This window comes from Canis lupus, chromosome 14 (assembly GCF_011100685.1).
Source record: "Canis lupus familiaris isolate Mischka breed German Shepherd chromosome 14, alternate assembly UU_Cfam_GSD_1.0, whole genome shotgun sequence".
Classification (NCBI taxonomy): domain Eukaryota; kingdom Metazoa; phylum Chordata; class Mammalia; order Carnivora; family Canidae; genus Canis; species Canis lupus.
This window is the reverse complement of record NC_049235.1, coordinates 53864599-53881558: the sequence shown is the minus strand read 5'-3', so window position 1 is coordinate 53881558 and position 16960 is coordinate 53864599. Positions and strand designations below refer to the sequence as shown.

The window sequence follows — 16960 nt, the reverse complement described above, 5'->3', positions numbered from 1 at the left end:
AATATTACAAAATATCTCATATTATCTCTCTTAAGAGAAAACAGGAGGAACATGTGCTGGAATGGTAATCACCACTGCAGAGAAAAGGGCTTGGGAACATTACTGCAAGAGCCTTCGCATTTCATGTTGTTTCTTCATGTTAACTATGACAGAAGTTCCATCTTGAAATCTTTAACTTGGTGTAAGACTTTACTCTTTATCTTACCATTAAGGTGAATTTACTTGTGCCAGAATCATCATTATGATAAAGAATATGATTAATTGGAAGTAAGCCTGTGCAATTTCATCTCAGTTGCATGAATCCCTGTATGATTATGGCATGCCAGAGCTCTGATAATGTAAGCTTTCTGAACTCCACTGAATAAAGATTTAGAGTAGAGCATGCAGTTTTAGGTTTAAGTCTTAATGTCACTGGGAATTATATGCTGCTTAACATGACATCCTATGTATTAAAATTACACGAAAAATCCAGTTATTTAGACATATTTCTGAAGCAAATACACTGCTGCATGAATGGTGCCAGTGATAAAAATTTGATGTCTATAATTTGTTAATCTTATGCATAACAAATGACTCATTGGGCTAATGACAATTACAAACATAAAAAATTTAACTTCAAAAAAGAAGAGGACAAAAGCGAATTGCATATAGAACTCAATAAACACACACACACACATTCTTTTACATAATTGGCCATTTAGATATGTATATGTACATATACATATGTGTGTGTGTGCGCGCACACTCATGAGTCATGAAGATTTATACGCAAGGGTGATTTGTTTTTTTTGTGCCTTGTGGTTATTATGCTAAAATAAGATGATGTAGAAATATACAAGGAACAGAAATACAAATAATAAATATGGAATATACATTTTATAAGTCTTTAGAAATATGTGAGAACTATAGAGTGAACTCTTGGAAGTTAGTGCAGATTATATTTCATATTTGTAGAGACTACGCTAATAGCTCATTACAAATAACTTTAAAATGTGAAAGGAAAAATACAGTCTATCTGAATGGGCACCATAAATTCACATTATTGCCACATACATATTCTAGTGTGTGTATCAATTTATTTGATGAAAAATATATTAACAACAACAAAACCAGATAACTAAATAAATAATCCTTTCATCAGCCCCTGATTTCTGCCATACTAATGCTTTGGTGAATCATCAAGGGGAGTAAATTATTCATTATAAATTTCAAAGAGAAGCCTCCATTGAAAAAGCTCTGCTACTGGTCCTTCTTGGAACCAACATCAAGAGAATTCATTGCAATCTCAAATACTGCAATAAAATAGAAGGTGAGAGGCAATCACTCAGGAGAGGTGTCTAGAATGAACTGAGCTTAGGGAGCTACATCCCAGCTGAGTGAGGTGTGTAAAGACAGTTATTAATATTTTGAATTACACTTGGAAGGAAAAAGATTAATCAAGAAGTTGCATACAAATGTCAGCCAAGGTTTCAAAAAAAGAAACCTTTAATCTATTTCTGATGAAGAATATGCAAGTTTTTTAACAGTAGCCCTAGACATGATCACTATATTATAACTTTATAGAATTAACAAAACCAGATGTAGAGTAAGGGTTTGAAATCTTTGGTTATCTTAAGTCTTATTTCATACCAAAGGACCTCAAATAAAAACCATTCAAAATGAACAGAGTTAACAAATCTAATTTGTAGTGCTTCATAATAAATTCAAGTTCACATTACTACAACTTTACACGAATAATGAAGAGTTAAATCTCATGATATAGGGTTTATAGGAAGGACTCTAAAAAAGGTTACCACAATGTTATCCCTGGTTAACTGTCTCCAGCATGCTAGTTAAAACTGTCAATACTACCAGTCAGTCATAATTTATCTTTAACTCTTGACTCATCTGTGCTAATAAATTTATAGTAGGGAAGGAAGAAAATACTGGAGGTAATCTGGCAGTGCCTCATGTATCCCTAACTGTGTATCTTTGTGTGCTCTAGCTGGATACTAACAGTTAGGATTATACGATGGTATACTCTTTGGCACTCTTTGGCAATGGTTTTCCTTGGCTGCCAGAAGGACATCATTTAGATCTAGTGAGGAATGATTCTTTGTCTTCTACTTAGCTATCTTCCACTAAACGAACTGGAAAACATCTGGATAACACTGATTTTTGTGACTAAGTCAGTGTTTAACTTAATGAATATAAAGACTTCCTTCTCATTAAGGAACATTTCCATCTGTCTTAGTCATGATTCAAGGTACAATGCCTAGTGCTTCTTATTTAGTGTCAATACCAAATATGAACTTAAATTTACATCAAACAGAATCACCTCTTTAGTCCAACCAAGAGGATATCGATGCTCCTAGAGCTACTGACTTGAGTATCTATTGCATACTTCTTATGTGCTAGTCATCATGCTAAACACTTTTCAGTTATAAAATTTAATCCCCATTACCACCCTATGAGGTAGATCTTATTATCCTAATTTTACAGATTGAGAGCATGAAACCAAAAAAGATAAGTAATTTGTCCAATAATTGATTTAGAAAGCTGATTCAAGAGCCATGGGACAGATTATTTGCTTCAGGGTAAAATACATGTAAAGACTAAGAAGAGAGGTGAATTTGGATAGAAAATAAGATATTCTTAAAAACTATCACTCTCCTCTTTCCCTTATTTCCTCCAATCCACAATTCTCACAGAAATGAAACATTCAGGAGGCAATCTCAATAGAATAAAGATCTGTAGGAGGACAGATTCAATGTGGTCAAGGCAATTTAATTTAAATGGATATAAACCAACTAGGCCAAGACCAGCAAGTATCATTTTTGGTTTTATAGGTCCAACAAGTTTTATTGATCAAAATATTCATTTGACCCAATGCTAAATGTTTTGAAAATAATACCCCAAAGACAAAGACTCTAAGCATTCAACTTAATTGCCTTAGCACTTGGAGCTAACAGGCAGAGTCCTATGTAAAATAGTATTCACTTAAGTGTAAAAACCTGTAGGCAAGGCTAACAATAAGATTATCTGCAGGTAGGTGTTAATGAGGCCATTCAGACAGATGAGGTGTCAACAAGGTCTGGTTATTGGGGAGTGAACTTGGGTTACTACTGTGCGGTAGGGAGACAAATTCAGGATCTAGACAGGCAGTCATAAAGCTGTTTGATATATTAGGAGGGGAAAAAAGGCAACTATCTTATTACTAACATTTGAAAGAAAAGTGAAGTATGTGAAGATTTTTCTAGATTGGAGTCAAATATATACCATTTGAAAAAAAAAAACTGCGAAAAGGATGTATTGAAAAACAATCTTTCACAATTAGGCTAAGTTCTCTTACTCTCCTACTCTTTCCTTTAAAGCCAGAACTTAATACTTTTCCCTATAAAATTCAAAGTTACAGAAGGACAAACATTATATGTTCTCATTCATTTGGGGAATATAAATAATAGTGAAAGGGAAAATAAGGGAAGGGAGAAGAAATGTGTGGGAAATATCAGAAAGGGAGACAGAACGTAAAGACTGCTAACTCTGGGAAACGAACTAGGGGTGGTAGAAGGGGAGGAGGGCGGGGGGTGGGAGTGAATGGGTGACGGGCACTGGGTGTTATTCTGTATGTTAGTAAATTGAACACCAATAAAAAAAAAATAAAATAAAATAAAATTAAAAAAAAAAAAAAAAAAAAAAAAAAAAAAAAAAAAAAAGAATTTTATGCTGTTATTCTTAGAATGTTAAACATACAACCTATAGAAACCAAACATTTCTTTTAAATACAATAGGTAGATAGAATTTAAGATTATAATTTTCAGGTAGAGATTGTATAAGAGAGCACACTTACTACCCAGTATTGCAATAAATTAGTAGAGGCACAATAAATATAATCTATTAGTGGATTATAATAATATCACTACTGTTTAATAATGTGCTAATAAAGAAGCACAATTCTCAGATGACGGCTAATGTCTGATGGCTACTTGGATACCAAAACACCAGAAAATGCTTCTTTGAAATATATTTTTATTACATTTTTTGTTGAGAACTGGATAGAAAAAATGCTTGGAAGAGGATGGTATGCTGGAAAGCTTCTGCCATCACTTTAATATCGAATATGTAATATTACTTATTTCTTTAAGGTAATTTGAGCTTTAACCTACCTTTGGTAATTGCAAGTGGCTTTTCTCTGAAATCTATGGCAATTTATTTCCAGCTTTTTAATAAATTTGTAGGGTTTTTATTTTTGAAGTTAAGGGGATGGAGTAGAAAGTAATTTAATTTGCCAATTTGGAACATTTGCCTGAAAGTTTTGGCTTTTTATTTGTGAAGGCTGATCAACCATGGAAGTAATATGTGTGGTATTAAATTAATCCACTGATAGGAATGTATGATCTCTTAAACATTTTAGAAATATTACAGTAATTTTACAATTTATTAGACATTTCAATTAAATGGGTTATAAAGGAACATGGCTGGCTTTAGGGCCCTTTTAGCACACCAGGTATCTCACAGTGCTCCAGAACTTGGTTGAGTAACACCCCAGAGTATTGGTATTTACGGAATTTACTAAATACCAAAGGAAAGCTATATCCATTGCATAGACATTGTCAACTATGAATAATAGATATTATTTGTTTTAGTTTACATCTTGATTTAAAATCCCACTATGTAGCCATTTTTGCTTGCAGGAAGGTTATATCTAATGTAGTCAATAAAAGAAACTAAGCACCTACTTAATATTTAGTGTTTTCTTGTGAAAGGAAAGCATTATTTGCAGAGTCACTCAGTGACTAATTTGAAGTATTAAGTTTGGGGCACCATAGGGATGGCAAATAACGGGTCTATGCACTTCTATACTCCTTCTCCCTATCAGCCACAGCAGACCTCACTAATTCATCCTGGTTGTCTTTCTGTCTTAGATACTAACGACAGTCTTGACACATGGAACAGCCTCGGACTTCTATCCAACAGAACCTTCAAGGTAAGTATGAACAACGTGGTATATTCTTGGAAAGACCAATACACTGATGATCACAGACTTGGGTTATAAATTCAGCCTTGCCAATGAGGAATTAAATGGCCTCTGGTAGGTCATTTAATTTCTCTGTGGTTTGTTTTTATTCTGAAAACATGTCAGTGAAAATATAAATATCTGATGCTATAGATTTATTCTTACATCAGTAGAATAGAGATTTTTTTTAAATGATATAAGTAGTTTTAGATAAAGAACAAACACATATTAGTAGTCTAGGCAGCTCACTCTTCAGTCTAATGAAAACAATTTTTTCCATTGGGATTATTTTAGGAAAAAGTATTACCAAGTAGAAATATTGCCTTTTCCATTTTTAATGCACTATTTTCTTAAAATATATTTTTGGATGAATCTTTATTAATAAGTTAAAGTATACAGTTATTTTTGAAGTTTATCTTAAATTTATCTTCCTTGAAAATATAGAGCAAATACTTAGAAAATAAAATTAGCTTTGTCCTTCCCATAAATTTATATCATTTCAGCAAACATATCACTGGTTTTAATATTTGTTTATTTTTTTTTTTAGTATTTTTTTCAGATATTATTATTACCAAGAAACTCAGGAGGGGTAAACACTTTAGGATTAAAATGAATGAAAACCAAACTAGATAACTTCACGTCATTGCAAAACTGGTTTTAATGTACAAAATTCATTACTAATCCTCTGCGTTCACTATTTCCATAAAATAGTATATGGTATGTTGTTTCTACTATTTTCGTTTGGATCCAACATTTTAAAAAATACTTTGGTTATATATTTTCCACAGATAGCATTCCATCTTAATTTGACTCTATTTTTATTGAGAAAAGCCTTTCTTTTTTTAAACCAAGGTATGGAATTAGAAATTTCTTCTTTATTCAGAAAGATACTACTTATTTATAAAAGTCTTAACTGTGGTGTGTTCTATCAATTATAAATTAGGAAATATTATGTATAGAGTCTTAAACAAATTTTGAGTGACCAATTTAGGAACACTCTAGTCCATGAAAACTAAATAATTACCTCAATTCTTAAGGAAATAAACAAAAATTCTATATGTGAAAATATATGACTTACATAGTTAGAGATTCCTTAAGAATACAGTTAGTATCCATGCTAAATGGAAACATGAAGTTGCTCTATTTAAAAATTCCTGAATGGCCACTTCAGGGTTGTAATTCATTTCCAAGGCTAACTGGTATGTGAATTGGGTCATGAAAGCAATTTTCATTGAATATTATAGTCTAAAGAGACAAATTATACTCTAGTGACAGAATGTATTTAAAAAGAAAAGGCCTTGGAATATTTATATGGTAACTTGCAAGACACAGAACAGCAACTTTCCCCTAAAATATGTATATATGTATTGTATCTATTTGTAATCTCTACATATTTTTTTGCATGTCAACACTATGTCATCAAACGATTCCTAAAAGCTTAAGTAAAGTGTAGTAGTGAGTCAACCATTTGCCTTTATATATTTCAGGTAAATCTTAATGCCATCAACTCACAGAAACAGTGAAGTGTCTATATGATGAAATATAATTGAAGAGAGAATACAAGAAGTAACAGAGAACCAACTAATTACATTGGTATCTTAACATTAATCATCTCTGATTATCTGTATCAGTGAAAGGGAGTGGCTAATAGAAAATCACAGATAATCTACTCTGTGGTACTGAGTCTATGGTTTTGTGCTTAGTAGCTGAATTTCTAATTGCCCAGTGTAACTTACTGCAAATGTGTTGTGAGGATGCCCATCACCAGAAGAGTGGCCACAGACACATAATTTTGTTTCTGGAAGCAATTCCTAGATTAAACAAAGAGAATCAGGAGTTGGCTTTTTTTCCCTCCCAGTCTTAAGCCTTATACTAATAATGTACATTTTCATTAAAAAATTTTTTTTGGATTATCATCTTGATAGGTGAACATAGATGAGACTATTCCGCCTTTGTGTCACGGTTATTAACAGTAGAGATATAAAAAATAAAAATAACTTGGCAGATGCAAAGTTGAATATTTGAACATAATGAATTAACCACTAACCAAAAAATTTCATGGTCTACCATGATCTTGACTCAGGAATCTCACTTCCCATTTCTGAGCTAAAATTATGGCCAACGTTAATGAATACTCCTATAAATTTAAATGGTGCTATGATTTTAGAGTATGGGATGGTATTTGTCCTTAACACTTTAATTACCTCTTTTTGAAAAAGCTATTGACCTGTACTCAACTATAACCAATACAAGTGAACATAAGTCCTGTCTTGACGTGAAATGTGAGAATAATCACAAGAGTTTCTTTAACTAAACTGCCCTGGCCATGCATTACTATAACACAAATATTGCCATTAAATATATATTTAATACTATGGAGCCAAACTCTATCATCTCTATTAAAACCTGTTGAATTGTGCCACTTGCATTGAGAACTACTCTATATACTCAACTGTATAGTTTGCATTTTCATCTGTAAAAGCAAAGTGATTATTTATTGATAAATGACATGGAATGTCATTTTTTACTTAAGTAGCATTAGACATTTCAAAGATTTTGTCTGAAGGGCAAAAGGATTACACTGCATTTGAATAGACCATGTGACAACACATCCTTAGACTTCATGTATGATATGAAAGGATGATCCCCATTCATAAGATACACAAGGGAAATTATATCAGAAAAGAAGAAAAGCAAGGATGGATGTGGTAGGGGTGTCAGGGAGTATTTGTAGTGGTTTGATGCATGTAAATATTACATCTTATAAATAATTCTTTTCAAATACATCTCTGAAGTTCAGGGTCTCTGTTTAAGAAACGGATTGTATATGCTTTACATGGCTACATGCCATTTTCTGCAAGATAAGAGCAAGATTAATTCAAATAGGAAAAATGGCTTCCAAAATAGTCTTGCCATTCGTTTCCTATGAAGAAGTATGTTACCTGATACTGGCAGATGAGGACTACGGGGGAAAAAAAAAAAAAAAAAAAAAAAAACGTTCAAGTTATATTTTACTGTCAGAATCCAACAAACACGTTTTCATCTAAATTATTTTGTCAACAGCCTTGTAGTACCCTTGCTAACCTTATTTGGCACCAGTGCATAATTAGATACACAGGGGTGTGACTCCAATTGAAGGTGTTGGCATTGTAGCACTCTGTGAAAATATTAACTATGAGGTTAACTCCAATTTTCTCTTCTTTAATTAAATGCACATGGTACTAATGAGGTAACCTACTGTTCCTTGATAGCACTAATTAGCTAAGAGGAGAGTACACTCTCACACTGCAATTTAAACCTAAAAATAAGGTTGAAATATGCTAATTGCAGGCAATTTAAAACACTACAAGTTGAAGAACTAGTCATAATAAGAGAAACTGACTGCTTTACAGCTAGGCAGCTGTAACTTTGGTTAAAATCAAAACAAGCCACACGATTTTTGGACTGCTATTTAACAAGGTCAGAAGCATCCTAAAAAAATGAAATGCTACTCTCTACCATAGCAATGAACTACCTCACAAAAAAATCCTCAGATCAACACTCATCTACATAAGACCAAAAATAAATGAGCATCACCAGAACTCCAAAAGTGCCATGACACTATTTACATGTAATACTAAAAACTAAACTCCATAAATAAACAACATCACCCTAGATTCTTTCAAGAACACCCAAATTAAGTAAAATATTGTAATTTGTGTTACCAGTATACTACACAACATATTGGAGTGATGAAGATTAGCCATCTCAAATTGTAGGGTCAGAAGGGAGGATACAGAGAAGTGTTAAGTCTCAGCATTCGAGGAATATACAAACAGGAAATTTCCAGACAATGTACAATCACAGTGATAAAAATACACAAAAGATGCTATGGAATAAAATGGTGTAGGTACCATTTAAGGATATCAGAAGTATTTCATTATAAGAAGGAGATTTTTCACTGCATTTCTCTACAGATAGGAGCTGTGGGATGAAAGTAGCCTGGAGCTTCATGTTGAGAAAGAATGTTCTCCATTCTTAGCTCAAGTGACTTAGAACTATAATTTCAATAAATCTAAATATAATCCAAATATAGTTTCTTTAATTGCTTCTCATTTTCCAAATATGATTTCAACTGATAAACAATGAGAAAAACTTTAACATAAAGCAAGATTCTGAAAGACCTTCAGAATCGTTAAAATATATGTTCTCATTGTGCAGAGTATATTTTAAATATTTTGTATTTTTAAAAATATTTGTTTACTTATTTTAAAGAGAGAGAGAAAGCAGGGGAGGAAGGGTAGAGGAACAGAGAGAGAGGGAAAGAATCTTAAGGAGACTCTCCGTTGAGTGCAGAGCCTGATGTGAGGCTCAATCTCAGGACCTTGTGATCATGACCTGAGCCAAAATCAAGAGTCTGATGCTCAACTGACTGAGCCACCCAAGTGCCCCAATTTTCATTATTTTTTTGATTTTGTAAAATCATAATGTCATATTTTTATTAATCAGAAACTCTGACTAACCAAAACACTCAAATCAGAAACTTTGAATAACCAAGACAATGCCAAATCCTTCTTGTTAACACAGACAGAAATGAAGCACATTAAAAATTAGTTTATCCTTAGGGACAAAAGAGATATGAACCGCCCCACACTGAGGACTCACAGTGACCTTTTTGCCTGTGTCATTTTGCATGCAAAATTATAAAATATATGACGTTTAAACAATCAAAAGAGTTGAGCAAGCAATAAAAACAGAGTTACAAAGCAAGATTTATGAAAACGGAAAGCTAATTTGGTCTTAAAGTTTACTGGGGCACCCGGATATTTCAGTTGGTTAAGTGACCAACTCTTGATTTTGGCCCCCCAAGGTCATGAGCTTGGGGTTTGGGATTGAGCCCCAAATCAGATGCTGTGCTCAGCATGGAGTCTGTTTAGGATTCTCTCCCTCTCCTTCTGCCCCGTACTCCCCTGCCCTGCAATGTGTGTGTGTCTCTCTCTAAAACAAAACAAAACAAAAAAAACCCTTAAAGTTTACTGAAGAAAGTAACAGAAGAGAGCAAATCATTTGAAAAGTAAAAGCTTTTAACTCCCAACTAGCAACTCCTGGAGTTAAAAGTATGTGAGAATAAATTTTGCACTACCATTAGCCCATCACCATGTCTTGCCAAAAGGCCTAGTTGAAGAAACTGCTTTGAAAAACCCACCCAGCTTCTTCTCCCAGCTGTCCTAGAGCTTTCTACAACAGAAAGTGATAGAATATTGGCAAGAGAGGCTAATAAACCTCTGATCAACCATGCTTTAACAGATTCATGAAGTTGCAAGTCTGTAAAGGAGTAGCAAGGAGAATGAAATCAGACAGTTATTTAGAAATGGGTCTCCTGGAGGCAACCTGACATATTCCAGCAAATCACAGGGAACTACAATGTGAATGGATGTTTTAAGTGTTTGCATCTGTTTCAAATAAGCACCAAAGAACCTTTTAACAGTGAAAAGGCCAAGACAGTACACTGGAACGAGCTTTCAATATTAACTTCAGAAAGAATCCATTCTTTAGTTAAATATGGATCATTGTAATTTCTGCTAAAACAATAAAAATAAGTCATTTAGTGTTGAAAATAAAAATATTAGCTCTGGAGACAGTCTGACGGGGTTCAGATCCTGACTCAACACTTGTTAGTGGTGTGACCTTGAGCAAATTATTTAGCCCCTCTTGGCCCCTCTCTCTAGACAGGGGATAATAAGGAACACCATCATAAGATTAAATACATTAATTTGTGTTGAGAACAGTGCTGGTACTCATATACTTTATGTTTATTAACTTTGTACTTAATAATTATTAGCTCTCATTACTGCTTCAGAACAACATTCAGATTTTCTTCAAATAAAAACATTATTAAAGTCCTACTGTGTATGTATTATTACATGCTGTAAAGTATGCACAAATTCCGAAAATGTTGTATCTGCACACAAATAGCTTTTAGTCTCTCATTAGACTTCATGATACAAATCAAAGCCTCTTTCACATAAATAAAAAATATTTTAGCTACAGATACACAGGTGAAATATCTGTACTCTGAAAACTACATAACAGTGTTAAAAGAAATTGAATATGACACAAATAAATGGGAAGATATACCATACTCATGGATTGGAAGAACTAATATCATTCAAATATTACCCAAAGTAATCTATAGACACAATGCAATCCCTATCAAAACACCCAGAGCATTTTTACAGAATTAAAACAAATCATCTTCAAACGTATATGGAACCACTAAAGTCTCAAATAGCAAAAGCAATCTTGAAAAGGAAGAACAAACTGGAGGTATCACCACCCCCAGATTTGAAGCCATCCTACAAAACTACAGTAATCAAAACAGGATGGTACTGGCACAAGAATAGACACAGATCAATAGAATGGAAAAAACAGGCCAGAAACAAACCCACACTTAAATGGTCAATTAATTTATGACAAAAGAGGCAAGAATAAACAATGGGAAAAAGAGAGTATTTTCAATAAATGGTAAAACTAGACAGCTATATATATAAAGAAAAGAAATTAGATGTTTTTATGCCCATAAAATAAAAAAAAAACTCAAAATGGGTTGAAGATCTAAATATAAGATCTGAAACCATATAACTCCTAAAAGAAAATATAGGCAGTGAATAGTTGGACATCAGTCTTAGCCAATACATTTTTTTGGATCTGTCTCCTGCAGTGAGGGCAAAAAAAAAAAGAGGAAAAATAAACAATTGGGACTACATTAAACTAATAGCTTTTGTACAGTAAATAAAACAAAGAGTCAAAAAGGCAACCTATTGAATGATAGGGGATATTTTCAAACAACAGACAATCAAATTCAGAACACCTGAATAGATATATTTCCAAAGAAGACATACAGATGGCAAACAGACACATGAAAAGGTGCTCAGCATCACTCATCAGGAGGGAAATGCAAATCAAAACCACAATGAGATGTCACTTCATACTTGTCAGATTGGTGAGTATCAATAAGACAAGAAATAACAAGTGTCGACAAGGATGTGGAGAATGGAACCCTTCAGGCACAATTGGTGAGAATGCAAACTGATGCAGTCACTGTGGAAAACAGTATGGAGGTTCCTCAAAAAGTTAAAAACAGAACTACTACACTATCCAGCAATTCCACTTCTGGATCTGAAGAAAACGAAAACACTAATTTGAAAAGATAGGTATGTTCATTGCAGCATTGTTTTTAACAGCTAAGACATGGAAGCAACCTAACTCCTGTCAATAGATGAATGGATAATGAAGATACGGTATATGTGTATACAATGCACTATAGCTCAACCATAAAAAAGAAAGAAATCTTGCCATTTGCAGCAACATGTATGGACCTGCAGGGTATTCTGCTAAGAGAAAGAAACCAAACAAAGAAAGACAAATACCATATAAGTTCACTTACCTGTGAATCTAAAAACAAAACAAAACAAACAAAAAAAGAAAACAAAACAGAAAGAGATTCATAAATATGGTGAAGAAAGTGGTGGTTGCCAGAGGGGTGGAAGGATGGGTAAAATAGGTTAAAGGGATTAAGAAGTACAAAATTCTAGTTGTAAAATAAAGAAGTCCCAGGGACATAAAGTGCAGCATGGAAAATAGAGTCAATAATATTGCAATAACTTTGGTGACAGATGGTAACTAGACTTATCGTGGTGATTATTTCATAATGTATACAAATGTTGAATCGCTATGTTGTACATCTGCAATAAATGTTATTATATGTCAATTATACTTCAATAAAAATAAATATATGTATTTTTCTTTTTAGAAACCTGATGCAGCAAAGCAAATAATAATAATAATAATAATAATAATAATAATAATATGGATGTATTTGCACTCAGTGACACAATGAAGTGACTTCCAGGAAAGAATACAATTTTTTTTGCAAAGTTGGTGGAGGTATGTGTTTCACAGAAAAATAGGCAAAAATAATATATTGATCTTTCATAACACATGGAAATGTTTTAAATTATAGTTTGCTTCTTGAGATTGGCTAAAGCTATGCTCAAATTAAAAAAAATTTTTTTAAGATTTTATTTTTTTTAAGATATCCTTACACCCAACTTGGGGCTCAAACTCACAACCCTGATCAAGAGTTGCATGCTCCACTGAGCCAGCCAGGTGCCTCTTTCTTTAACATGTTTAAAACCTAAGCATCTGGGGCTTCTGGGTGGCTCAGTTCATTAAGCATCTGCCTTCAGCTCAGAACATGATCTCAAGGTCCTGGATCAAGCCCCACCTCTCTCCCCTCAGCAGAGAGCCTGGTTCTCCCTCTCTCTCTGCCCCTCTCCTCCACCCCACCTAATGCTTACATTCTCTCTCTCTCAAATAAATAAATTCTTTAAACACACACACACACAACCTAAGTATTTTATAGTATTTGAAGTACAGTGATACCTGAATGGAACCACATCTACATTTTAAAGGTACAAAAAAAATCTTTTTTTAAAGTGTTTAGCTTCACTCAGCATAATACCCTCCAGTTCCATCCACGTTGAAGCAAATGGTGGGTATTTGTCGTTTCTAATAGTGAAGTAAGTCAGTCGGAGAAGGACAAACATTATATGTTCTCATTCATTTGGGGAATATAAATAATAGTGAAAGGGAATATAAGGGAAGGGAGAAGAAATGTGTGGGAAATATCAGAAAGGGAGACAGAACGTAAAGACTGCTAACTCTGGGAAACGAACTAGGGGTGGTAGAAGGGGAGGAGGGCGGGGGGTGGGAGTGAATGGGTGACGGGCACTGGGTGTTATTCTGTATGTTAGTAAATTGAACACCAATAAAAAATAAATTAAAAAAAAATAAAGTGTTTAGCTAGTTAAGAAGTATGGCCACTCTTGACATGGTATAAGATAAGAACAAAATTCAATGGCTGATTGGCTTTTCTTCCACTCCAACTCCTAAGTTTGTTGGTTCGGTTGGCTGTTTTGAGGCCATTCATTATATCTGATGGAAAGTGCCTCCAGGACAAGTGTGGCCAGGGTTGAACCAGCATGTTTTTGTGTTGGCTTAGCAAATACAAATTCCTTCATCCTTCTCCAGCCCATGTTTGAACAACAGATTCCAAGCTGCCTAGCTCTGACAGAGGAGGTGAAGGGAAGAGAACTGATACCTGGAAAACATTTTGTGTATTCCCTAAATCCAGTGGGTCAAAGTAGTTGGTGTTATTTGGAGTCAGTAGAGGAGAAGTGGGGAGGACCAAGTCAATATGAGCACATGCCTTAAGACGCCATTCTTCCTTTTTTATCCTGTGGCATAGACTGCAAAACCCACATGATCTTGAGGAGAGCATGATGCGCCCATTAAGGAATTACTTTGCACAGAAGGGAAATGGAAGTCCAGGGAGCTGAAATTATTTACAAAAAGCCATGCTTTTACTTATTTTTTTAAAAAAAGATTTTACTTATTTATTCATGAGACACACACACACACACACACAGAGAGAGAGAGAAAGAGAGAGAGAGAGAGGCAGAGACAAAGGCAGAGGGAGAAGCAGGCTCCATGCAGGGAGCCCGATGAGGGACTCGATCCTGGATCCCCAGGATCAGGCCCTGGGCCAAAGGCAGGCACTAAACCGCTGAGCCACCTGGGCTGTCCACTTTTACTTATTTTTAAGACTTCTGTACATTATATATCCTACTGTACAGGTTCTCAAACTTTAGCATGTAAAAGAATCTCTGGATAAGCTGTTATAATCACAGAGTCAAGGCTACATTTCTAGAGATTCAGATTCAGAAGATCTGGGCCTGGGTGCAGGAATATGCATTTTAACAAGCATCTTGGTGGTTGTGATCTGGAGCTTCTATGATCCTATTTGGAGGAACACTGTCTTTTGTGTTCAGGATAGTTGTGTGACAGGTAACTTTTCATTCTTTCATTCTACAATTTAGTCAGTCAACACTTTTTTTTAGTAGGTGGCCATTGTCTTCCTCTAGATACCACAAATATTTGGAGGATGTGAAATTTTAAAGTACTTAATATTAATCAATTAAATCCACCGAAATTCCTAAAATAAGATTTGATCCCCATTGCATGGTGAAAAAGTACTGAAGAATTAAGAGAAATTACAGAATATAACAATGTTGAAGTCAGATTTTTCACCCTGTTTTTGTCAATCCTGTCTTATTCACCTCAGAAAGCTGCCATCATAACTGGCACTAATTGGCACCCTTGTTAGAAATCTCAGCAGAGGAGCCAAGAATAGAAAAAATATGGACACCTCTCACCCACAGAGCCCAGCTGTCTGCACAGGTGAGGCTGAGATCAAGGCTGGGGTAGATGACCTGGCTGCTGCCTGTGAGAAGGATAAGACCTACACCTGCTCGCTGACGATGTAGACAACCTCAATCTCCAGGGATGTTAATCAAGTCTCTTTCATGTGCCTGAAGTCACGGAAAAACAAAAGATGCCCATAGTGCTCCTACAAGTGATGTAGTTATTATGTTTTAAGAGGGAAAGAAGGCAGCAGTCAACAGACACTTCTGCCATGAGATACTCCTGCAGATACGGGTGGAGTATTGTATTTTTTGCTAACTTGCGGTATGCTTGTTTGCTTCATTCAAGAAAATCATTAAAGCTCTTCTGGAAAAAAAAATAGGGAGCTGGATTTCTCATGAATGTCTGGAGGGCAAAAGACAAAGCTTTAAACATACAGTAATTATTTAATAGATAAAATGGACAGATTCTATGTATAAGATTTTTTTCTCCTAAAAAATTATATTGAGCGTATTGGGTATGTTGAGGTCATGCAGAAATCACTTATGCAAACCTAAAAATAATAGCCCTTAATTTTCTACTCTTCTTTTTTACTTTCTAGTTAAAAGAATGCAGATGTCTTTTGCTACCTTGAGTTAGGGGAGGTAATATAAGGTCAGAAAATGCCATGGTGAAACAACTTTCTCTATGAAATGAGAATGTACAGAGCAGTGGTCCTGTCTACCAGGAAAGGGCATGTAGGCGCTTAAAATGTATCTGTTGATGACATGGAGGCTAATGGCTGACTGATAGCTTGTTCACTAGTTTATTCACCATTTAATGATCACGTAGTATATGTCACTTATAATAAAGAGTTTGACTCCATTTCTTATTTTGACTGCTGACTTCTTTTTAAGCCTCAACGTCCATTTCCTCTGTGGCCCCACATCTGGGCAGAAGGCACATGTATGCTCCTCCTCCTTTGCCACTGTAGGGAAATTTATATCCCCAATCAAGGGACCTTTTCCCCAGCCCACTCCTTAGGTCCTGTAAAGATCCAACCTGTTCCCTCTAGTTTCCCACGCCAGCCAGGACCTGGCTTGTGTTCAATCAGCTCTCCCGAGGAGGAATAAAATTACTTGTGTGAGGAATAAAATTTCTTTCAAGTTCTCTTGGTGTTTGGAGTGTCATGAGCTTTGACATTCGAACCAAATTTTGGGTGGAGATCCTTCTCACTTCTGTGGTACTACATCAGTTAGTTAGCATACAAAGTCAAGTGAGAGTAACTAACCCAAAGAATTTAGAGTCAAATTGGGAAGACAAACTACTAATGATTAGGAACGTATTAAATGCTTTAACAGATGTATGCACAGGGTGCTATGGGAGCATAGAGGAGGGACAGTTAAGGATCTTAGACTAGGTGATAATGAGTAAATGTTAGTATACAAAACGGGTATGTGGTAGGTGGAGGTAGGGAGTATTCGAGATCAAAGGAACAGCCTATATGAGGGCTGAAAAGTAAAGGATCCTCTGCTGTATTCAGAGAAACAGATGGTCTAGCAAGGCCAGAGGGAAGAGAGGGTGTCAGGGACGAGGACGGGAAAAGAAGATCTTCAAGAGCATCATGTAAAGCCAAGTGGTCTTCATGTGCACCAAATTTTTCATCATTAAATGTGTACACCATCTGCCTTTCACTTGGAGGATTCAATGAAGGGTCACATATATAAAAACATTTCTGCA

General features: G+C 34.9%; 1 protein-coding gene across 21 annotated transcripts in view; it reads right to left on the bottom strand.

The window, feature by feature from the left end:
• FOXP2 (forkhead box P2) overlaps nucleotides 1–16960 on the bottom strand; it is a 555335-nt gene that overhangs the window by 113589 nt on the left and 424786 nt on the right. For 16 of the 21 annotated variants that reach the window (XM_038557404.1, XM_038557424.1, XM_038557405.1 and 13 more), the window contains one exon: nucleotides 6733–6807. The exons of the other annotated variants lie outside the window; for them this stretch is intronic. In XM_038557404.1, coding sequence (XP_038413332.1) covers nucleotides 6733–6807 — 75 coding nt within the window. The remainder of the gene's footprint in view (nucleotides 1–6732; nucleotides 6808–16960) is intronic. 21 annotated transcript variants of the gene reach the window in all.